A 26,951-nucleotide genomic window follows, 5' to 3' on the forward strand; every position below is an offset into this window, starting at 1 on the left:
TTTAAAACGAGGTATAGTTCATGTCCCTGTGACAATTAGAAGGGGTACTAGGGCCGTGAACGTAAAGGTCTACGGTTTTCTTGAAATCCCTATCCGTCCTGTAAAAAAGTGGCCCTATAGTAGGGTAGAGCGTTTTGCACTTTTGTTGGAAATTCGATGACGGCTAGTGCGGAAAAGGTGCCATTAGTGGCACCGACCGTACTCTTTTTCTAAAAATATTTTTGGACAACTCCTTACCCTGCCCCAACACACACAACACCAATGTAAGAAGAGCTACTTGAGCTCGTTTTCAGAGTTGCCTGACGGCTATAATAGAATTATTTTATTAAAAGAAATTTGTGGCCGGTTTTAACATTTATCGCCATAGAACAAAAGTGGTAATAGATATCGCCAAGCAGCTTTTTCAATCAATTTAGTATCTCAAGAGAACATACTTTCACCATCACAATATTCTACCGAAACCGGAAAAGTTTAAAATTTACTAGTATTTCCGGTTTCAGTACTGATTTTTACATAAAGTTAAAACGGTAAAAAGAATATCGAGAAGCAGTTTTCTGCAGTCGATGCAACATCCAAAAAATTGATTTCATTGCTCTGTTAACTTTCTATTCAAACCAGAAGTGGTAATAGTTTCAACGTTTATCAGCATAAAACAAAAGCGGAAAGAGATAGCGACAAGAGGTTTTTTTTTTTTTTTTTTTTGCAATGGATTCAACATTTCAAATAAACATATCCTCTATTGCAACCAGTAGTTATTGGTTTACTACTCCAAGTTTGAGTATTCAATTCACGTAGTTTGGAAGTCAACTAATTCTTTGGAACGAATCTCACTTCTTTAAAAATAGATTTACGAAACAGCATATTATCCATTTTTAAGGAAGAAAACATTTGTAATATCATTTGGAAAACAAATAATCAGTGTAGAAGAAAAGTAAAATTAAATATTTTGTTGCAAATTTTGATATCTTCACAATTGTATTACTGAATAGAAGTCCAAATTTACCAAAATGGATAGCATTGATACAACTTCAGAATTCTGCTTGAAAAGATTCAACTGATTTGTTATGAAAGATTAGTAATATGGTTTTTGCAGAACATGTACATAAAAAGGGATTTTAGTATATAGATTTAATGCAGTTATTTATTGTAATATACAAAACTGAAATAATTAATTATACATTTTACCTTTAATAAAAATTTTCTCAAAAATTTAATCAACGTTATGATGTTTTACATAAAAGGAGCATAATTCAATTGCTATTCCTTGAAGTCGGAAATCTAATTGTAACTAACTACTAAATTGTGTGCTAAGAGATTAACATACTTGCTTTCGAAGGGAATTTGCTTTTATGGAGGGTAAAGGAAAAAATCAAATCACGACCTTAAAAATGTGAAACTGAGATTGTTTCTTTCAATGGTAATTTTAAATATGTGGAGGCATGAAGTGATATCATCTGTTAAATTGAAGGTTAAGAAACATTCACATATTGCACCTCGTTAAATATGTTAAATTGAAGGTTAACCCTCGCAGGACCAAGCGTCAACCTGTTTCGCTGTGGACCAAGGGGGGGGTTAAAAAATGTCCACTGTATTATTGCACTTAAATGAGATTTTCTTGTTGTGAAATTTAGTATAAATAACAAATACACCTTTTCATATAATGTTTATGAATGTCCACATGGGTATTTAGGCTTATTTGTATGTAACTGTATGCTGAGTATTATTCAATAAAAATAATTGGACGGATGATACCATACATAGCTCTCATATGTTATTATGTTAAGCTAATACTAAATGTATAATCTTGGCAATGTTTACATCATACTAATTTTGAGTTCTTGAACAATGTACGCCACTGTTCATATGCTATTGATGTAAGTAACTTTATAGTGTGGAACTTTTAACGGAGTATTCAATCGGAGTGTTCAGTGTCGAGCTGACAATTCTCGCAAATGTTCTCTTTCTCACTATGTTTCCCACAAACAAATCTGCTGCATTTGGTACACAGATTATTGTTTTAGGAAGCTTGTTTTGTTTTTCACGTTTCGTTCTCGCCTGGGAGTTACATACATGAGACCTACCTTTGACTGTTGTTGCAGACCGTGTAATGTCCTGACGATGTATGGTGATTTTTCTCTTCAGTACGTTTTCCATTGAGGAAACAATATTACGCTGCATACCCCTAACATTTTTGGCGCGTTCTTCAATGTTTGGCTTGATGAGTTCAATTCCCAGTTCTTGAAGAAACAAGCGCCTTCTATTACTTTTTGTTTTATTCCAATCAGGAAAGTTCATTGTGTACAAGGTATATGCGTTTATACAAGCGATGTCAATAAGCGTAAAAAAGACGGATAGTGGCCATCTCCGTGTACTTCTCTTGGTGCTGTATTTACGTGCCATTTGGTCGATTGTATCGACACCACCTTTTATTGCGTTATAGAATAAATTTATGTCTGATTTGTTCTTTCCCTCAGTATCTGATATCTTGTCATCATTATGTTGAGTTGACAGTAGTAATATAAGTTTTATTTTCGGTTTTTCCTTAGCTACATAGGACACTATTGTTACCGGAGGCTTTCCACTGTTGGGATCAGTGAATGCGAACATATTAGAATGTAGTTCCCTATTGTTGATGGATTTCAGCTCCTCAGAAATGTGTTTCCTATTGCTTTGTAATGTTCGTACTAATGTAAGACCATAGTTAATGTACAAATCTTCAGCCAATTCTACAGACGTGTAGTACCTGTCTGTAGTGACATTCCTACCTGTATTCTTTATAGGAGTGACAAGTCGTTTCACTACTTCTTTTGGTCCTCTTGAGGCAGTTGTTGTGCCCTCTTCCTTACCGGCACACACTTCCATATTATAAACGTATCGGTGATCACAGTCAGCTAACATCCTGATGAGTATACCGTATTTGCCAGGTTTCTCTTTCATAAAAATTTGAACTTACAATTTCCGCGGAAAAGGGAAAGCATTTCATCAATAACTGTATTAGTTCCAAGTTTACAATACTTTGGAAACGTGTCGTTCAGAAGGTTGAACACTTCGCGTAAAGGTGCAAATTTGTCCTTAGCTTTCCTTTGCTCTCTCGTAGCCTTGTCATCAAACCGAATAATTTTGAGGAGAGAACGAAATCTGTTCCGACTCATGCTTGCAATGTATACAGAACGTCCTAACTCCTCAGACCACAAATCGTGATAGTCTAAGTTAGTGTCGTCCTTTGCTCCCATCAGAATAAGCACTCCTATAAGTGCAAGCGCTTCACTTTCATTGGTGGGGTCAATATTTTCTCTAGATGCTTCTTCATTGGTATGTTTCACGATTTCTGATTGAATTTTGTCTGTGAAAAATTTCAGAAAAGATTCACGATTATTGTTTACAACACCACCTGGCTTTAGTCCAGGTCGTTCACGTATAATACTTTGCTTTGTTCTTCGTACACAAGGTGGTGGTTTATCAATGTACACTCTACCAGATTTGCTTATGTACTTTGTAGAAACATACGTTCCCTTACTATGTATGGTAAACTTCATCGTCACAATCATAAATGTTTTCGATGTCACTTACATGGTTCTCGGTCTCACTTACATCTTCTAAATCACTTAACTCAGTTTCACTCACATCAGAAGAAAGTTCCTCCGCTATTTCTTTTTCAGACAAATATCTACTCATTATTATCTTGTAAAAGAAACACAACGAACTGAAAACTATACAAAGACTGTTCACAGACTGTACAACTGTTCTCAAAGGAGTATCACCCTTGTACTGCTAATGGCGAAGATGTAGACAGTCATTTGTCTACTATATGAACACAGTAGCCAGCTAAAAGCAGAAATTTAAGAAAAAAAATAATCCAAAATTCAAGGTACTTAATTGGACCAACGGGGGTTATTTTGTGTCCACCGCCGAATTTTGCTTTTATTATTAACCAACGAAACAGAGGAGAAAGATTTGTCCCATCGAAACAATTATTTTAGATACTTATTGACACAAAATAAAAATATGGAGAAGGGGCTCACAAATATTCAACATTTTATAGCCCCCCTTGGTCCTTTGAGGGTTAAGAAACATTTACATATTGTACCTAGGTATAATAAAAGTTATCATACTCCTATTATTTCGTGACATTTTTTTTGTGGGAGATCTTCCAAACCGTGACACATCGTTGGAAGAATCGTTTTCACTCATTTCGTTGGTAAAAAATATCTGACCAGCAGAAGAACCATTTTTCCTTCATTTCTGTTAAGTACATTATAATGATCGTTAGAACAGATGTGTCTTAAATCCAAACATTATACATGAACTGTATGACGTAATGAGGTACACTCTACCAATATTCAAACATACTATAAATGAAGAGGGGTTGTGTAGCTGTTAGTGTAAAAGTACATGATATCAAAAATATTTAGAATACTGAAATGAAAATAGGGAAGACAAAAACAGAGTGAAAAGATTATCAACCGGCGGAACACCTTGACAAGAGCCTTCAAATCAAGTATGTCCCGGTCAAAATATAGTAATCCTGCGTATACGATATTTCAAAATGTGATTTCCCTATTCACGGTTTTAGAGTTTACTGTTCCCACCTATGTCTTTCAGATATGACAGCGACATTACACAAAGGACTTTGTTGAGTTTGTGATTGGATTTGGAAATCAATAAATCTGTATTCATTGCTACTCCATTAAATTAGAAGGAAATTTATATTATTTATATTATATTATAATAATTAAATAATAGACCTGTTATCTCCAATGCGCCACGAACAACCGTAATACGTCGCTGAGTTACCCCAAGTCTACAAAGATAGCTTCCGTGGCAAATATCTCCTTTGTTTGCATCTTCCCCACTGAAACCGTATTAATACGAAATCAATTAGTAACAGAAAACATTTGAAAGATATTATTAAAATTATTATTAGATAATGGTATACTGCACCTTCGTACTGAAAGCACCCTATAAAATTGATAGTTGATATTTGAGTTCACTATGGGAAAAGTTGGTTACTGCATAATAAGTAAGTAGATCTGCATGAAGGTAAAAATGACACATTTGAGATATTGCTAGGCTTTGGCAATCTTTAGTAATATGTTTGTAAGTAAATAACTCTAGCTAATTAGGCTCACACGTACTCACATTTAAAATCTTATCATCAGGCAATTATATCTGAAACATTTAATGTTACAGAATGGCAAACAGTATTAAAATCTGCTTCATCGGCAGACCTCTCTGGTTAAATCCTTATTCTTTCGTTGAATACCACTTCAAAAATACTACTTTATACGTAAAAATCATTACACCAGCACTTCTATCATCAACAACCCTTTGATTTTAAGACTTTGAGACGTCTTCCCATTTTCTCTTACATAAGTATATTATAACTCATTACTACTGCATGATATTTGGGGTTTAGAGCAAAAGAAAAGCCAGATGTGATGATTGTATCATATAAACCTAAACTTCAACTTAAAACTTGAATATTATATTTAGAACATAATTTTGAAAATAATTAAGTCCGTGGAACTATGACACACTATGCCATAATGTAAATTTCCTCCAAAACACAGAAAAATAGATCGTGGAATATGTGTCATACATGCAAACACTTCTATATATACGTATCTTTCGGTTATTCATTATTAATATATTATAGTGCATTACACCGTAACAATAAAATTCAACAAGAATAATACGGAATAAACACAAGTAATTTTCTCATTACAGAAATGATTAGAAATAAACTGTAGTAGATGTTTCATTCAATAAAGCTTTTGATTTCTCTATTTAATAATGAATCTGATTACGTATTCTATCCGGTAACATTTGGATACCTTATTGTTTGAAATATTTTAATTAGTGCTTGATATTTTGCTGTTATTTTTCTGCCTCAACGCAACTATGCTTAATGTTAGACTAATATTGTAATCAATTTGTGCTCATATATATATATATATATATATATATATATATATATATATATATATATACTCTCTTAAATGAATTGGATTCAACTAGCTTTAATACTACCCTTTTTCTACGTGGTGTTCTTATCCAGTGTTTTACTACATAGTTATTCAAATGCCCCTTGTTTGTAAGTATGAATTTATTTTGTATTTAACTTAATACTCGTATATCTTTTAACTGTTTAAACGACGAAATCACATATAAATATGATGATGAATTTCTGTTCATTACGAATCGTATGCAGCCCTTTCTATTTTCGTTGAAACTGCTATTTCTGTCTATATTTTGTGCGAGATGGTATACTTTTTTGGTTTGTCGGTATACAGAGTTACGCTTTATATATATGAAAAGTGTGACGGGTTCGAACTCGATAACCGCACAAGTAAGCATAAAAGCAATTTAAACAATTTCTTTTGTAGATGAATTACATAACTGAGCTTTTCTAACTGGTGTTCAGTAATTTATACTGTAGGAATGTAAAACTACTTACAAGGGCTGTGCCTGGACACCTAGTATCCTACGTGTTAGCGAACACCTGAGATAAAGTTAAGTGAATTTTACACGTAAGAACTAGGAAAAACAACATATATTTTTTGACACAAAAAATCCATGTGTAGCAAGAATGAAATTCAAAAGTTAAAGTTCGATTGAACAAGAGAGTGTATAGTATTTTCCCACGAGGATGGGAAACTGATTTGACCCTCAGTCCAGTTACACTTCCTTACTATTCTGATATCATTAGATAACCCTCCCCAAATATCCTACACTGTAAAGCGTAAAACACTGAAATTTTCCATAAAAATACTCTTTGCAACTTAAACTGTAAATAAAGCGAAGTTTGGGGAATTACATATTCTTAGGAGAAATAGAGGTATACTTTTTTTTGTGTTCCCCAGATTTCCAACACTGTTAGGCATAGAATTTAGCAATTTTGTACAAATGTATTTATAAAGCATGAAGTGTAGGGAGAAAGTTAGTGTAAAGATGATTTTGGTAGTTGAATATCCTAAGGAAGAGGGGGCACCCGAATAATTTTATGTCTTTCAGCATATCTACCAAACTATGTGGGGTACAAAGTTGAAAATTGGTAAAAATGTGCTCCTTGTTTCGTTTAGACTGATTTTGTGAATGTAAACCTTAAGAGGGAAACGGAAGTCTTTCACCAAATCTTTGAATACAAAACCTTAACATTATTTTTGTGTTAATAATTTGCACTTACTATCGAATTCGAGGAGGAATGGAACACATGGAAAGAAGAAATGTAAACATTGTTCGCAGGAACATGCGGAAGTACACGCTAGTTTTTTGGTGGTGGCTTCTTTATATTTCAACTAAATAACAAAGACAATCACAACACAAAAGTCCAAGCTGACGTTATCGAGTTTGAGTTTTCTCTATGGTTGACTACACAGACAAGCTACTCGACACTCAACAACCAAAAGTAGATCTTCTTATTTTAACTATTCACTAGTTCACAGCAACGATCATATACAACAAATAAATAAAAACATCTATTACGTCATTTCAGCTCTCTGAAAATTTTCAAATTTTCAAATCTTATTTATTAAATTTTGTCACAAAAACTGGATAAATTGTCTTTAACTTTTATATATTAAAGTGTCATCTACGAAACGGCAGCACTTTCCATGTTTATATATTATTCTGGATATTCTCGATTCTAATACAATTTACATTAAACTACAATATTACAATTTTCAAATATTTATAACTGAGTAAGAATATTCACTATTCTTCTTCTTCCTAACATCAATAATAAGCTACTATCAACATTCGTGTCACTACATATTACACCATATTTCAACTTTGATTATTATGGATATAGGAGTTTACTTTATTGAAAGAAATCGCAAGATTCACACAGTGCTAAATTCCTAAATTGAGCAGTGAGAACTCGGTTAAGCCTCCTTAGAACTTTTACATCTACATAATAAAACAAAGATGCTCACGAAAGTTATCGCTAGTGTCAGTTACCAGCTACGCTAAACTGCAGCAGTGGACGGTCGTTACATTATGCAACAAGCAAGACGGAACCAACGTCAAAGAGCGGATGCAATTGCAAACACATTTAATAGGACTGCAAAGCGCCCAATATTACACTTTACAGTGGCACATCGGCTGCATGGAGGTCTCTTTAGCCGAGGGTCATTACGTTGTGTTTCATTGACATACACAAATTTTGCGAATGTGTCAAGAATATCAAGACTTAACCGAGAAGTGGGTTACACTTTCTTCTCAGATGAGAGAAGGTTCATTTTAAGTACTTATTCTGAATGTACATTCACCTCACGAGAGGTAGGATCATGCAGTTTATTCAGGAACGTTGTCACTTATCGTCATACACCGTTCTCCAAATTTTTTAACCAGGTACATTTGCCAGTCGACATCATTGTATCGCTATACCTTTCCCAAATACGTCTTTTCAGGAGCGCAGTTGGTTGCGATTTCATCTTCATGCATGATAATGCGCGACGGCCACATTGAACAGTGCAGATGCTGGAGCTCTTGCAACAGAAAAATATTCGGCCAATGGACTTGCCTACCCGCTCCCAAGTCTTGGTTTTCATCGAGCAAGTGTGGAATTCTATGGGAGATATCTTGCAGCATTCCCTGATGCACACAGATTTATGTAGCACTTTTCAGCAGTACTAGTGAAATAATGGAGCTACATACCAGAACCACTCATTACCAACTTTGCCCAGCATACGTCGTTTTCCATGGTGATCACACATCCCTTGTAAGGACCACTTTACTACTCTAGTAATATCAAGGGACATCATGAGCCGCAGTGCCACTTTTTCTGATCATGTATTTCTGTCTATTGTTTTCGGTCATACTGTAGCTCTACTTTCTATATGTGGTCCAAGACCGATCTATGCCACTTTGTAGTGACATAGCTAATGAAAGTTACTTTCGACCTTAAGTTTTGCACACCAGTGTACTTCGGTAGTTGTCCTTAGGATTAATGTACCATCTTTAATTTCCAGTATAGCTTTTCCCAAATTTCATGATTACCCTTATGGCAATATAGTTAGTGTACGTATCTTCCGTGCAGGAGAATCGTGTTCCATTTTCGATGGAAGTTAATATGATTCGAACTCCACGTTGCACTCAAGATCGGCGTCTCATATAACCTTGGTGCTGCAAGGTATGCTAAACTCCATACCAACCGACTTAAAGTTTAAGGCACATAGCACTTGTAATGTCGATTACCAGGTTGTTTTGCTCTGTTTCTTCAAAGTTACAACTCTACTGAGTGTGAGTAATGACAATTTATGCATTATATCATTATCAGAGCGTCCAACTGAAACTTAAAATAGCATTATTGCCCTGGAAAAGCAACAAATTAGTGCAATTATAACAGCATAATGTTAATATACAATACAACATCCAACACGAATTTAACACGCACTGTGCTATACATTTGTATGTAAAAAGACAAATATTGTACAGGCAATACAAAGCTGAAATGACTTTATTGCGCTGAAGAAAAAGGCAAACATATGAATTTTAACAACAGATTCTAGTTCAAATATTATAATTAATAAGAATGATTTTATAATGGCAATTTTTTAAATATTTATATGTAACTCACCTAATACCACTTACTATTGCCACATCATTCTGAAGACATGATAAATGGCATTTGCAGTTCAGGCCGTATTCCTTTTCCTCAAATGTATTCACAGGCTCTAATTGATCTAAAAATGCAAGACAAGTATAACATTCTAATTCTTATTAAGTTCTTGACGTGTTTCATTTTATAACCGTACAAATATAAAGAAACGATCGAAATTAATAAATAAATGAAATGAATTGAATTTATATATATAGTATTGTATAAGAGTGAGAAACGAAGTCAAATTTGTATATGAAAACGAGAAGTGATGTTTCATTACGTTTGTTCCCAATACTTCGAAGGAAGAAACATAACAGTTCCTTACTATTTAAAACATATCAACATACCAAGACCTCTACACAGTAAAAGATTCGTTAATGAACAACTACATAACGAATAGATTATTTTGTCCAGACAAATAACTTATATGCATTATTATGAGACAGAACCCTTCCTTTACGGACACCCTTATACGAGGATATCAACACCATCAGTCTTCTCCCCCGCAAGTTTAGTAATCTACCCATAACAGAGAAAAAAATATTCTAAATTCATACTTATTTAGTACAAAAATATATCTTCCTGCAATGTAAAAATAAATACGTGCACACAGAAGGCTTCTTCCCATATAATTTATTTATTGAAGCAGAACACTACAGCTGTAATACCCAATTACAGTGGTCGTCTTTCATAATGTAATATTTCACAATCCCACTTTTAAATTTTATGAGGCAGTCAGCACAAATATTTATATTTATTTTCCTAATTAAATAATAGAAAAATAATTAAATAAATTTATAAATAAATAAATATAAGGGTTCGGATGTAAAACATAGTAACCCACCGACCGAATGAAATTGAGTTCTGAACTGGCATAATTTAGTCTTGAGTGAGTGCGTAAGTCTTTCATATTTAGTGGTTGAAAAATTCGTCGATTGATGGTGTAGGTGACTACAATGCACACAAAACCACAACATGTTTCAAGTTAAACATGGAAACCCACAATAAAGATGGAGGAAATAGTGGATAATGTACGCACCTCTACAATAGGAAGTAGATTAGGCGATATTTACTGATGTTGATTATATTGAACCTTATATGATATACCTTATGATGAAGACCTGACTATGTTCCTGAAAGTACTGCAAATTTAAGCAGGAAGAACATGGAATATCTTAGGCCGTGTCCGAAAGATACAAGTGTGCATTCGAAGTACGCTTATTTCCGGAACTGACGTCACCTAGTGTGCGTCAAAAGGTCCAAGTTCACAAGTCTGCGAGTGCATAGTACGTAGTGTGCGAGGATGTACACTAGGTTAGCACACTTGCGTACTTAAGATGGGAGTTCTTCGTAATAGGAACAACAATAATGTCAAAGTGACTTAATAAAATTTTAAAAGACATATTTTTATTATTTTTGTTGAAGTGAATATATTTGTGGGTTGATCTGATAATAGTTTACTTGAAAAATATACAAATTAATGATTTTACAAGTGGAATATAAAAATGTTACGCAAATAACAAACGTATTTACAATGAAATTTAAAATTGTATAGGGAAAGCAACCAAATAGTTTCTTTAATAATGCTATAAAGGCACTTGTGTTTAAATATTACATGGTTTTTGTAGCTTAATTGAAATAGCTATACTATCGGTAATTGAGCTATTTGCACGTAAATAACAACTTTTAATGGCGCATGAATTAAAATGTTTAGCTCTATCATAGAATAATGAATACCTAGATTATCCATTTCTCTATACCTACACCTACAGCTGCAGCAAATGCTAATTCGTAGGTAGATTTGCGTAATTTTCTAGTTTTGATTTTAAACAAATTCCTTTCAAAGCTACCGTATTTCCTTGTACTTAAGAGACTGTAATATACCAATTACCATACATTTTCATTTTTGACAGCTGCTCAAAAGTGAAATACAGATGAAAAATTTATTTATCCACATTTTTCAAAGATTTCACTAATTCCTCTTGGTAAGTCTTTACTTTGGCCACTTCATATATTTTTTTTTATTTTTTTATTCAGCGATTTGATCTTTCGGTTCTGGTTTTGAGAACTTGCCTGTTAGCTCATATATATATATATATATATATATATATATATATATATATAAGTTCGTAACTAGGTTGGTTCCTTTCTATACCAAAGTTTAACATTTAATTCACATATTATTGCCGAGCGAGCGTAAGCGAGTGAAGTCAAGTTTGAGGCTCGCAGGGCACGTTCTTTTCAGTCTGGGTTACGAATCGGTTCATTGAACGATTCACTGAATGAAATGGTCAAAGTAAAGACTTGCCTTCCTTTTAATTCATATAATCCCATTACAGTACCCATTATGAATTGATTATGAACAAATAATTCCTTCCGTATAGTTAAACAATGAGAGCCACTACATTGTATACTGTATTTTTTTACAAAACCGTCTCTTAATTTTCATAAAATTCTTGTTAGATTAATAATAGCTTTTTATGATTATATTTGGACGAGTGGATTTGTTTCGTCACTGAGTAACCATTTTCGTAGTGGGAAGCATGTAGGAGAGACAGAGGTATATTTCAAGAAAGATGTAGGGCGCCGAAAGCATAGTGAAGTGCACGCAAATGTTGAAGTGTATGCAATGTACAGAACTCAATTTAAGCGGGCTTATAAGATAGTAATCTTATTTATTTATTTTTACATATTACTTTAATTAGGGTTATCCACCTTGAGTACACGTGATCCTTATAAATTGGTATTTCATAGTGACATAATAGCTTTTTCCTGTAAATTTTGGTCCTCATGTTGTTCAACTCCAGCACTTCTTTCCTTGTCATTCTTGAAAGTGTTAACTTTTGGTGTAGATTCAGAATATGGAGACACTATTTTGAAGATTTACGGGTAAAATGTATAGATTCACAAAGAAAGAGTAACATATAGGGAACTTCAACGGTAGAAATAGTCTAATCAGTATGCCTGTAACTGAAGCAATACAGTAGAACGACAATTATAGTGTCATTGTTGTACATAAAGGAATTATACTCAGTATGAACTCTCTCCCAAAGTTGTTTTAAGCCACATTATTGTAAATAGCGCTCCCCTCGGTACCTTCGGTGTCCTAACGCTCTTGCAAATTGCCTACTTTCACCTGCAATAAAATTCCTAAGCTACTTCGCAACAGTGTCATCAGCGTCCTAACCACCAGTGGTATTTTTCTTCCGGGGGATTAATAAATATTCCCTCGCGCAAGCATGCCTAATAAAATAGAACATCGCCAATAGTTTAATGTTTTTATGCTGATAAATATTTGCAGATACAGCACAGCTGAAGCACCTGGCATACATGAAAGAAACTCTTTAAGTCATTTTATGGTTACCCTATATTGTCAATCTGTACGATACATCTATCTTTAATATAACTGGAAAGTCATTCATCTAAAAAAAAAAAAAAAAGCATGTTAATTTTTTCTAGTACTCGAAATTCCCCTTTCTTTTGTTATCAATGTTCCATATTCCACCACGATGAGGCGCTGTAAACAAGTGTGGATCAAAAGCTAATTTGACGAAGTGTACACTATCTAGTGTGCACTCCATTTGTAGACTTCGAGTGTGCATCCTCGAAGTGTGCACTATGCACTTTTGGACACGGCCTTAATCATAAGGTATGAAAATGCTACCCTATGTGCAAGTCATTACACGTTGATGGGTACAAGCAGCTAAAATCATCACAAAAAATGTTTCTTACATTGATGTGTTGGAGCGATTTTGTACCTTAACAGACTTCCTCAACCGTAAGTATTTTTTATAGTAATATTATTGAAGTAGTATACCAGGGGGTACACTTTATTCATTTGTGTAAAACATGGTAAGCCACATTTTACACTCATGTTGAAGGCACAAATGGTTTAAAATTGTGTTCATTGCAATTAATAATAAGTTTAATAGTCATATCTTGAAACGAAAAGTGTCTAATATTATTTCATATTTGTATTACTTTATTCGTATGCTTACTTGTTTAGTTTTCAATACAGATTTTCACAAAAATTAAAATTCGATTTTCTAGAAGTCTCACTTTTGTGGGTTATCCAGTTTTACGCCCGAAGCTCTATTATACAATTTATAAATAAATAAATATAAATTTATAATAAATATAATTAAATACATTCCCTATTGTACATTGCAATGCCGCATGTTTGGTAACTTACTCAGCACATTTATCCTTGCTTTTGTACGATAAAAGACATAGTTTTCAATACACGTTTTTATATTAGATATGTTAATTTGAAAGCTCGTTGCAGTTTATTTTATTATTAAGTATTTTATACAAAAATATCATGTCATGTATTGTTCTTCATTGCTTAAGGATTATGGCTTCGAAACTCCTATTTAGTGAATAACAAATTTCAGTTTTTGGAAAAAAAATATTTGTTTATTCTAAGCAAAACACTTCAGAAACGTGTACTGATTTTTTAATTTTATCTATTTTACACATATATATTTGTATTGATTTAGTTTTTATATTTGGGTTCCATACAAGTATCGCATGTTCAACCTTGGAGCGAACATAAGTTGATACAGTGGGAAGTTTGCTAAATTCTCTACTAATTCTTAGAATGAACCAAAAATTTGTTTGATTTATTTTATTGTACTACAAATGTTAGTTTTAAATGTAAATTTCGCATTGTATATTGCACTTAAATAATTTGTAGTAAGTGCAATGGGTAGGTCAGTATAATTTATTATATATCGAAATTGCACTGAGTTCTAATAGTTTGTGAAACTCATAATCTTATATTTGCTAATATTAGTATTTAGTATGTTACTTTGCACTACTCGACAATCCAATTCATATCTTATTGAAGATTATTACAGTGACTAGCTTATATGATAAATCTAGAAAGTTTACTGTCATTCCTCGGCATTAGTTTATGGGAATTTTCCTATGCATTCAGGAAGATCGTTAGTGCACATTAAAATGTATCCTCTGTTTTCTAATAAGCTATTACATACTATTCTAATTTCTATTCAATTTCCTTTCGTAGCTTGTTAAATACTTGATAGTGATCATCTACATTCCTTTTATTTTTCTTAGTTCCTCTGTGGTAGTGAGTTTTTGTTTTCATTCTTCTAATTATATCCGAGGAATCCAAACTGAATATTTCCTTACCATTACTTTTTCGGGGAAAATTTATTTATTACAAACGTAATAAGATGTTTCTACTTTTGTATCAGCTTCTGAATAACAGCTACGAAATATGGAATCAATTTATTGACATTTATAATTAAAGCACTAGAGTTTGCTTTTCTAATTTCAAGCGACGCTTCAATGATTTTACGTTTCACTAAATGCTAGAACATCTACGAAACACATCTTGCTTCGACGACCGCTCTCTTTCTAAATGTATCATAAATCAATTACCTCGAAATCACCAAACGGAACAGCTGGAATTATTGTTTTCGCTGCTCACAATGAATTGATTTCTGGTAGAAATCCTAGAAAACTTGTTGAGTCATGGAGGAATTATAAAATAGAAGAATTTGTTTTTCGAAAAGTCAGTCATTTGAGCCAGAATGCTATGCAGAAATTGTTTTCTTACTTCAGAAATTTGCTCCTGTTTCTCTTGGTGCCTGAATTTTCCCTTGGAAATTCAAAGATAGAGAACGTAAAGTCGATATGTTTCTTTTTCTTTTTAGAAAGGGAATATTTTTCTTTTCCCTGTTTCGAAAATCATCCCAATAATTAGAACAGTGAGTACAACATTTTTCAATATTAGCGTATATTTATATTCATAACTAATAAATTTACTGTATCCTACATACAATTATCCCATAAGCTCTGAGTAACCTATCTTTGTGTAATCACTAGACTTCGGATTTTAAGGCAAATGCCCATTTCCCCTTTCTCAGTACGGCAACAAAACTTTGGATCTTTACGAATTATGAAAATTTAGGGCTACTGAAACAATGTTTTAGTGACCTAAAATGTCTTGAAAGAGGTGTTAGCGCCAATTTTACATTTTTGTCCTTTAAAAGCCTAAAATTGCCTAAAATTAGAAAATCCTAATGAAATCCAGAAGGTAAATGCCCAGTCAATTTCTTACGTTGTAACCAAAAGTTTGCAATACTTAAATCTCAGTGCTGTAGATGATTCCAAAGTTGTCCTTCGCTGTACCGACGGTGCCTCCTACATGATTGCTACCTCTAAACATATGAAAACCTTGTACCCCAATTTAATTCATGTTACCTGTATGGCACATACTTTTCACAGGATTTCTGAAACCATCAGATGTGAATTCTCTGAAGTAAATAACTTCATTTCAAACATAAAGAAAACCATGTGTGTGTGTGTGTGTGCGCGTGTGTGTGTGTGTGTGTGTGTGTGTGTGTGTGTGTATTGTTGAAAGACAAAAATAAAGATGTTTGGGAAATTTACATTTGAAATTTTAGAGCATTTTTTATTTTTAGCACCTATTTTCGTATTTTGAGCCCCTATTTTAGGCGCCTAAAACGTAAGTTTTTCGTGCCTAAAATTCCGAAGTCTAGTAATCACCTAATAATAGGCACCTGTCATAAGAATTCTGTGTAATCTCTGTCTGTTATTCAGAGATTTCTTTTTATTAAGGTAACTTCAAGTTATGAACTTTGTTATGCATATTCGTTATTTTTTTCAGTATAATGTCATTAATGAATCTGTTAATGAATGATGATGACGAGTGATTTAATAAATCTTGAATAACTTGATGCGGTGTGTGTACAATTCCTGTTACTCATCTATCTTTTTCTAGCAAAGCTCATGGCCTGTTCGATTAGCAAAGTGCCATCTTACAACTGTATTTGATTTGGGTAATGGAAGCATACATTGGCTTGGTATGGGGTTCCTAAATTCACACTGACATAAAAAAGTGTCTCTTAAACCAAGAAACAAAAATTCAAACTCCTTTTTTGGTATAAAATTATGTTGATATCTCGTTCTTCGTCATGATATCTCTGATTCTAGCCCCACCAAGAGGGCTCTGTGTCGGAGAAACACCACGTTTGGCAGTTTTCTTGGGATTACTCTGTTTCCTCTCACTTTCATCATTTCATCATTATCATCCACCTCATCATCATCGTCTTCCTTAGCCTTGGTTCATAACTGGGACGTCAAACTAAGAAAATGTTATGGTTACAAAATTAAAGCCACAAGCAGCCATTTTGGATATGATATTAGTTTAACACTGGTAAAAGTATATTGTTTGCAGAGTTGATTCTTTATTGAGTCTTATATTCTGTTAATATATTCGAAATAGGAAACATGGGTATAATACTTTTAACCTTCTTTAACTTGAATTTTAACGCATTCAATAAATGTAATGTATGTATTCAGGTAGATAGAAAGATACACTCACTTGTTTCGCATAAACTCCTACATAAAATATGTCTTTAGTTAAAAAAAAAAACGTTGCTTACTGAAGTGTTAGTTTATGCATAAATTATAAGTTGTAAATTTGTTCCACTAAGCCTAACTGCTATTCAGAATATTTCTAATTTTTTATTAGAATATTTCTGTCGTTGAACCATGAGCTCTATTTGCTCTAGAAACAATTTGTTCGAACAAGAAATCCCATGGCATATACTGATTTGCTCTTTTCTCTCCATTCAATGAATTATTTGACTTATTGTGCAGAATGCCACAATTAAGTAAAAATAAATATATAACATGGAATATATGAATTTAATGTCATTAGCAAGAAAGAATAACGTATCACCTGGTAGGTAGCGTCTTATTGAGAAAGTTTCTGTAATGAAACGGGCAGTCACAAATGGGGCTTCCAATTTGTCCCATGATTATGCACCGAGGCTAAAGGAAGACGATGATGATATGGATGATAATGGAAGAATGAAGAAATTCGAAGGTAATGACAGGACCCACGAACACGGTATTTGTCCACAATAAACCGTAGTTGTTTGAAGCTAATATCAAACCAGGAACCCCATGCACCAGAGGTGAGCACTCTGCTACTGAAACACCACGCTTACCTAGATTTTATTTCATTTTGTAAGCGATCAGGAAAAGAAATGTACTCTTTAATATAAAAGGAACAAATAAGATACTTTATAGTGTACTTTTCTCCAATTAGTCTTATTTCTGAGTTGTGCTGTAGAAACGTGATTTTACTGTAATATTCTTACTTACGAGATAACTTAATGAAGCAGATTTCAAAGACGCAATTGCATTTTCTGTAAAATGGCAAAACGGTGCTTAAGACTCCTAAGTATTAGGTAAGTTTGATAGTAAAGGAAAGCCTCATATTCATGAAACCATCGCGCAGTGTCAAAAGGTAAAACATATTGCAATCGATAGATTTCATTGAGTAAATTTTCATCCCTAGTTTCCTTGAAAATCAATAACATGTTTCTTCTTTGTAGGCTTAAAAATGTGTGTTGTATGCTAATCACGATATCACTTAAGATGAAACTGACCCTGAATCATATATTAATCAAGCTTTACATTAAAACACTTGTAAAATGACAGTTTACAATGCAGTTAATAAGATTTAACCTAAAAATTATTATATACTGTTAAACTTCAATTTTTTGATCATAATATGATATTGGCCAGCTTTAAGACATACATCAATCAATTGATAGCAACTGAGATGAAGAAAATGAAACTGAATTATCATGTGTAGCTTTTGAGAAAGTCAGAAGAAACAAATAATGACGTTAAAATATACACTGTTGCCAGTCGGTGAAGTAGATAGTATTTACACTGCCGGAAAGATTTTTTGATTTTGCAATTAACTTGTGCACTGTATGAGGAAAATATGAACTATTATGTGGAAAACTGTATCTGTTGTTTGAATTGTCTTAAGAGTGACACACATACATAACTTGTAAATATGAAAGAGTGCTTATACGGTTAAGAACTAGTTTATGCACATCTATCCTCAAAAGTGAATAAGTGAATAACACCGGAAATAGATGAAAATGGTGGACACTTATGGCAGTTACATCAGTGTTGAAAATGTGATCTCTCAACCACTATCAGTCGCAATACCATCAAATAAAATCATTATGGATGAAATTGATAGGTCCAAGGTAATTTGAATTCTAAATAAAATATTCGGTCGATTTTAACGAAACGAAAAGACAGACTCTGGTAGTTACATAAGTACGTGCTGCGTTAGTGAAAGATTCATTAAATTTTTTAATAGATAATGCAGGATGTCTCACGTAAAATCGAGACAATTCTCTGTCTATCTACCTTTCACGCAAAATACATTTTATATCACTTTGTTTGTATATATCGCGAAATTACAGATTTCTAAGGATATAACTTTGCGATAATTACATAATATAAAACAATGTAAAATGTGTGTCGTATCGGTTTTAAGTAGGACATCCTGTAGAAGTGTGTAAAAGAGTAAAAGTTAGAATCTATACGCAACTGGTTTTCCTACAAATAGTGGTTGTGGCATATTTGCCTTTCTTATACCAAAAATAAACAATATTACTAGTAATTTAACTTAAGAAAACGATCAATTTTAAACAACATATATCGAACTTTTAAAGTACATATTCAAATTTATTAAAATTCTTAGCACGGAAAGAGAACTAAGATAAGGAAATTGTTTCATACTTAGAGTTTCGAGAAATCGGAATTCCAGAATAATTGAGAGTAGAAATGGTTATTTTAGAATAAAGAACTTGTATTGGATACTGAACAATACTCAACCTTTGATTGTTTCAATACATCTCTTCTCTTCTTCATTACACAGCTTCTGATTGCCTAAGAGAAATGAACAAAGATACAATCAGATCTTTTCAAAAATAATATATAAAATATTTACTGTGTTTAGATATGCCATTGACTGAATTCTACTTTAGCGAATACTCTGCGAACAACTACCTTAAAGAAAAATCTAAGAAATATACACTTTTTAAATATAATAAATGTCCAAAAATTGTGATATTATTTCCTTTGGTTTTGTCAAAGTTAAAATTTAGAACAGAAATTCAAACACATCCGCAAATAAGCTTGACTAAACTTTCATTCTTAAATATGGTACTGCATATATTTTTTGCCGAACCAAATATATATATATATGCGAAACAAAAACCGAAGTCAGTACTGTTGTATCAAACCTCTCTAGAATAGCATTATAAAAAATATACATAATATATACTAAGGAATGAAAAATATAAACAAATTACATAGGGATGCAAATTAATACCAGCGATATGTTTCGCTTAATAGGTGAACTTTATTATTTGTGTGATGCTGATCACTAATGTGAAATTCGTTTTCACCCATCACGAAAGGCTTTCTTACAAATCAGATTTAAAAATTTTTTTTCTCCATTATTATATACTGTTTTAATACCGGTATATTATTATTTTTACCTTTACTCAGACTAAAGTTCTCACTACTCTAAATATTCTAACATGTTTTGTTTAATATTAATTCTAGACACACAAAAAGAGAATGTACAGATCCTCCATACTCATACAGATTACTATATACAACCTGCTATATTCACATACAATGGAAACCAACGAAGTCCTTATAACATATCACGCTTTCGTCTCTAAGCTATCCTAACATTCTTGTGCTTCTCTTTTGAAGTTACTCAGCTGTACAATAACCAACATTAGTCAGGCATCATACTGATATTCCAATGTTGCTGATACCCTGTTCTTGAAATTTAAGTAACATACACTTAACAACGTACCTGTGATCATGATTTTTGTGGTTCCACAAGAAATTAACTACCGTACTTATACATGTTACCTAAGTAGGTCTTTTCAATTTCAGTCATTTCTACCTTGAGGCTTTTATCTTTTAAGTACGTAATTTCCTAATGTTTGCCCCGACGAAGGTTATTCACTTTGCCACATGACAGTGATGGACGTTGGTCACATATGAACTTTTAACATTATCTTTCCTTGTCAAGTGCCTATACAAATTGTTTAATCAATCCTAATTTTAAATGAAAAGCAGAAAGCACAACTTTCTCAGGACTGACTAAATGTTTCTTTGCAATAATTTTCTGGAACCAAGATTCAACGTTTTGCATATTGGCGACTGTTTTCTTTCCCAGTAGTAATCTCTATGTGTATGAAGGATCTGTATATTCTCTTTGTGTGTGTCTAGAATTAATATTAAACAAAATATGTTGGAATATTGGGGACACACCATCCTCTTCTTGTTACGAATGTTGTGACCTTCAATTTCATAGGAACATAAGTTCACTCGTCGCTATAATTTTAGGCTTCCTCTATACAATTGATGTTGCGAATGACATAGCTGACCTCTTTTCCGCACTCCAGTTTCGTAACGATACCGTACAGGATCTGTACACATCATGTGAAGTCCACGATTTACCATGATATCCAAGTGTCATATGAAAATATGCAAAATTCTCATAAAATCCGCAATTCTTTGTCTTTGTCTCCGAGGAATAATTTCCCGCAAATGTAACGAAACAAATCTGGGCTATTCTGAAAATCAGAAGTGATATGACCACACTACAATAATCCACCACACTACACAACAAAACTTTAAGGTGTAATCGACGTTCCTCTAAAAAATTTATATTGTTTCATATAGCATTAAGCAATTATGAGGGAAAGATTAAATTAAATACAATTTCCCTTCTCTACGTTTAAAGTTCGTCGTTCTTTTTTTTAATTATTTGCATAATTTCTTAGAATAACGTACTGGTCACATCTAGGAACAAACATTTGAGTTACGTCGAATATTCATAATGCAACCCATATGTATACATTGTTAGAAAACGTTATCCAATTATCAATTTCAAGTACTCAGAATGTCACTATTATGGGAAGGGAAGTTAATTTGATCATTGCTTCAAGTGCAATCAACAGATCACCAGAAGGTCGAATCTTGGTGAACTCCACATTCACGATAGAACAGCACAAGAGCGTGCAACACGCAAAGAGAAGGCAATACAATTTGCTCGCAATGAAACTGATATAGGTAGGAGCACACCTGTAACCCAAGGTCATATTACCTGCCGGTCATAAATGGACCACTGCTCAGAGGAAAGGTGAAGGAGTGCTCAGTAATACAACAATGTGGGCTGAATAATTTCAGAAAAGTCTTTCAAAAAGATAGGTTAACGGGAGTTCGTTTTCTTCTACATAACACTAAGCAATATGGCTGGTGCGACAGGCGCAAGTAGCTAGCTGTATTACCAAATGATGAACAATATCTAGTTTTTGCAGCAGAGAGGAACGAGCAGACGAGCAGAGTACAATAATAGTCTAACTTGTTACGTGTGATGAGATCACATTATATATATATATAAAAAAAGTTATAATGTCAATGATATCCTAGAAGGTTATGCTTTCAGTACCTACACTTCAGGGTACTAGAGCGCCTTCTAGCGGAAATCTCTGAAAACACATACGTTCGAATGAGCTGTAGGAAGTTTGAACAGCCATTCGAAACGATATGTCGAACTGGGCAAGGTTTATCTCTGCTTAATGTGAATCTTTAACGGTTTTCAAGAAAGTGGTATAGTTGAATAATTATCGTGATATAAATTTCAAGAATTTTGTGAATTTGTTAAAAGCTACCAAAAAAAAAAATCAACCTATTATATTTGTGAAAGTTCTAATTTCTATACCGAAATATCTATAATTGGTGTGATAATATGAAAAGCGTGTTAACAGAGGTAATTCGAAATAGTCCTCCTGAAGGATTTTGATGGTTGTTCAAAGCATATTTAATTGGGTGAGTGTTAAAACTTGATTATTTAATATACTCTATATATATATTGTTAAAATTTTCCAGCAGATCAAATATTGAATTCATATTGAATTATAAGGATTAGGAGGTATTATATTTATTATATATATTAGTTTAATTACCGAAAGTTGTATTCTTGTTGTGAAGATTTCATATTTACCAGTCAACTCAGATATATATTTTTTGGATTTTCAATTTTATTTATAAATTGTTGATATTTAATTAAAGATTATTCTGTATTGCATATTTAATTTTTCATGAATTTTGTTATAAAATTTATCAAGCTAGAAAAACAGTTACTTTTACTTATCCATATCACCTTAGTATTCATTCACAATTTTTTTGTTAATTTATGAAGATAATAGCAGTTTACTGGTAATATTTAAGCTAGTTCTAGTCTGAAATTCACTCTAAATATAGATTAACTCCAGATAATTCTGCATGGAAATTTTAAATGCTTACCTGCAAAATATAGCCAATATACATAGAAATTAAGAATCCCGCATACTAATAATTGTCCTGGTTATTACAACCAGCGGCCCAGGACGGAGCACATAGTGGCACGTTACAAACATATCGTTTCGAATCTAACTTCAAAAAACGAAGTAAAATACATGTTAAGATTGCGGGTTTTGTTTGGTAAAATCTGACTAAGGTGGGAAAGTTGTTAAGTAAGCTATTAAATATATGGACATTTTTCAGGATCAATCTGTATATATCTATTTAATTAGAATTATGTTAAGGAGGATATTAAAATTAGTTCAGTTAGGATTGATTAAATGTCAGTATTTTCAGAGTACGTAAAATTTATAGCCTATAGCAATAAAACTGCCAATGATTGTGAAAGGGTTTTCGCTTACCGTAAGGAATAGTAATTATTTTCGATATTTAAGTTGCATTAGAATAGCTCTTTTTGTTTGCTTGGTAAATAATATGGAATTTAAGAAAGAAAGAAATCAACCACGTTTATTTTTGAATGGGTTTGTAAATGGAGATTCAGGAGTTGTGGTACCGCAGACTGAAGGTCAACGATGGGATTTATCGTATTTAGATTCCGGAAGGGAGTCAAGGTCATTACATATTTCTGCTGTTGATAAACCCAGGTAAATGGTTGAGTCATGGTCTATAGCAAGCAACACCACGGCGAGTTTAGCAGAAGGTGGAATGTTGCATAACGAGTTCCAACCGCTTATGTCTGTAGATAGTGCTAGTCGTGTCAGTGCGGACACAAACCCGTTTATTGACCTGGGGCAAACAGCTGACATAAAAGAAAAAGAAGAAAATCGTAGTACAAATCCTTTTGTAGAAAAAGACTCGATAGAGGTAAAAGAAATGAATGCAAGTAGCGAACCTTTGGTTAATAGTTTTATGCCATTTCAAATACGGGCTGATAAATTAAATTGAAGTGTTTCCAGTAATTTATTTAATGAGAAAATACAGTATATCCCAAGAACAGATGGAACAGACGATATACAGTTATTTCAATTTCTGGTTGCAGTTCTAAGAATAATTAAATTAAAAATATTCCCGGTTGAGTCTGTTTTGATAGCAGCTTTGAGTAAAGCTGAAGGTCGTTTAAATCAGGAGCTAGTATCATTGTATGAAATAACAAATAATTGGTTGCAAATATCAGGATATTTGTTTCGTAGATTAATAACTCCTATAGGTAGGCGAGAACTCATAAATCGTTATGTAAAAGTGATACAAAGACCTAAAGAAAATTTGCTTGAGTATGTTAATAATATTTGTGATGCTTATGAAATATGTTACGGACCTATTAATGATAGTAGATCTAGTGAATTGTTGGATATTATACTGGAGGGGATGCAACCTCAAATCAAATTTGAAATTTATAGATATAGCTATCCAATGTCATTAGATGATCTTATGGGTAATATAATGGAATACGAAAAACATCAACGTAATTTAGAAATGTATACCGCACTGGTGAGGAATTCGGAAAAAAGTGAAAATTCGAGAAATAGGATTAAGTGTTATTTTTGTGGTGGACAACATCGCATTGCAAACTGTGTTTCTAACAAACAGTACCTTTTAAAAAAACAATTAGTTAAATTAAATATGGATGTGAACTCGGAAAGACGCTCTGCAGCAAATAGTGACCGGTTAAGGGCTCCGACTCAGATTATAGGAACCGGAGTTCAAACTAATGGTTTACCTAGTAGTGTGGGTGATAATAACAAACAGTTTAGATTTAATAATAGCAATGATAAAAGACGCTTTGCAGGGAATAGTCTACGGTCACGGTTAAAGACTAAAAGTGAGAGGTCCGAAGTTCCAGAAAGGGAAGAAATAGTTTTAGAAAGTACTTTGTTAGAAGATGGAAGCAATAATAGTAGTGCGGGATACAACACACATACGAAATATAATGATCGGATGAAGACTCCTATGGAGGGGTTCCGGACTCGATCCCGAGGGGAACATAATAGTGAACATTTGGGAGAAAAGAATATGGTGTTCAATGTGAATCCTGTGAATGTGGGGGAATGTGAAACAGGAATGCGTAAGCAATATTACGGAAACTTTAAAAATAATGGCGGCTCTAGAGGGAACAGCAGGAAGAATAGCAAACCATTATATAGAGAGGATTTGCATTCTTTTAGTAATTATAAACAAATAGAAGATAATAATAAAAACGAACATACTATTGATGGGATTAAAATTAGTGCTGATGGAAATAAAAGTGAAAATATAAAAACTTTCTCATTGGGAACATTGACTGCGGCTTTTGTCGATGCATTTGTCTTAGGTAAAAGTATTAGAGGAGGCTTAGATACTTGTTCTACAGCATCGTTAATTAATAGACAAAGCTTTATTCAATGGAATCGGCAGTTGAACTACCCAGTGAATATGGTAAATGAGAAGTTCATTGGTGTAGGTGTTGATAAACAAAAGTTAACACTGGATCAGTGCGTCGTTATACCCATCAAGTTTAAGAATCGTGTTTACAGACTAAAGTTTTTCCTAGTTGAAAATTTAGAACCAGTATTTATACTGGGAATAAATGAACTAAAACTCTTGAAAGCGAAAATTGATTTAGTGAATAATAAATTATTTCTCCCTTTGGAAGGAGTGGACATACAGTTACATTATACATTAAATATCCACCCCCCTTGTTTAAATCGAGATACTCGTTCGTGTGATTTATTTTACAGTGAACCAGACCATAAGACTTCTAAATTATTTCTGCGTGACTCAGACTTGTTGGAAAGGTCCACAGTTCAGACTTTTGATACGGATGGATGTAGACATCCGGTAGTTCCAGCACAGGGATTTTGCAGTGTTGCCACATCTATTAGACCATCTTTGGATAGCAGTCCCAACATCCAGTCGGACCAAATGGATAGTCCATTGAGGGTGGATCCTGTTGTATTAGAAGCTAATCCTGAATTACAAGGGTATGTTAACGAGATATTTAGTAAATATCCTTCTGTTTTTTCATCACATGTTGGTAAAATTAAAGACTTTGAATATAAAATCCAATTAAATAACTACACTCCTATTCGTAAGAAGGCTTACCCTTTATCGCGGAGTTCTCAAAGAGAGATGGATAAAATTCTTGATGAGATGTTAAAGGCCGATTTAATACAACCAAGTAACAGTGATTATGCTTTCCCTTGTTTTTTAGTAAATAATAATGACGGAACAAAGAGATTAATAGTTAGTTATTCTGATTTGAATCGTCATCTTTATTTAAATACTCAGTTCACACCAAGGATAGAAGACATATTGTCTGAATTATCTGATGGTAAAATCTTTAGCCATCTGGATATACGGAAAGCATATTTAACCATACCTTTAACAGAGGAAAGCCGTCATCTAACAGCATTTCTTACGCATAGGGGTTTATATGAATATAAAGTCTTACCTTTTGGTTTGGCAGCAGGGAGTCATGTATTATCTAAAATATTAACTGACTTATTGTATCCTTTGAAAGATGAAGGGGTTCAATGGTATATGGACGACCTAATTTGCAAAAGTTCAGATATAGAAAGCCATAAGCAATTATTGGAAAAAGTTTTAAGGTTATTGGAAGAAAAAGGTTTAACTTTATCAACAAAGAAATGTACCTTTTTTTCAAATAAGATATCATATTTAGGCTTTATTATCGAAAATGGGAAAATGTACATGGACCCTTCAAGGTTAGAAGTAATTAGAAAGTTACCTGCTCCAAAGACAAAAAAAGGATTAATTTCTTTATCTTGTTTTTTACAATACTATGCAAAGTTTGTCCCGCAGTTCCATGAGGTTATGGAACCCATAGATCGTTTAAGGGCGGCTTCTGCTGAATTTGTTTGGGGACCGGAACAACAAAAAGCATTGGAAGATATTAAGGAATTATTTGCCAATCATGTAATGTTAAAATTACCCGATTTAAATAAGAAGTTTATTGTCAATACAGATAGCAGTCTCAAAAGTTTAGGCGGAGTCCTACAACAATATGATGATAATAATAACTTGGTACCTGTAGCATTCTATAGTAGACGCTTAAAGAAACATGACTTTAATAAGCCGATTTACTTGCTAGAAATGTTAGCAGCTATAGAAACTATGGAACGTTTTAGTACTTACTTGCATAAACCTT

At 33.1% G+C, this 26,951-nt stretch overlaps 1 protein-coding gene across 1 annotated transcript in view; it reads right to left on the reverse strand.

Moving 5' to 3' along the window:
- Nucleotides 1–19,304: 19,304 nt before the first annotated feature.
- LOC145681288 (uncharacterized) overlaps nucleotides 19,305–26,951 on the reverse strand; it is a 63,510-nt gene continuing 55,863 nt past the window's right edge. The window contains exon 6 of the mRNA XM_081752922.1: nucleotides 19,305–19,363. Coding sequence (XP_081609048.1) covers nucleotides 19,305–19,363 — 59 coding nt within the window. The remainder of the gene's footprint in view (nucleotides 19,364–26,951) is intronic.

The sequence above is a fragment of the Thermobia domestica genome, chromosome 1 (assembly GCF_964235325.1).
Source record: "Thermobia domestica chromosome 1, izTheDome1.hap1.1, whole genome shotgun sequence".
In the NCBI taxonomy this organism is placed as follows: Eukaryota; Metazoa; Arthropoda; class Insecta; order Zygentoma; family Lepismatidae; genus Thermobia; species Thermobia domestica.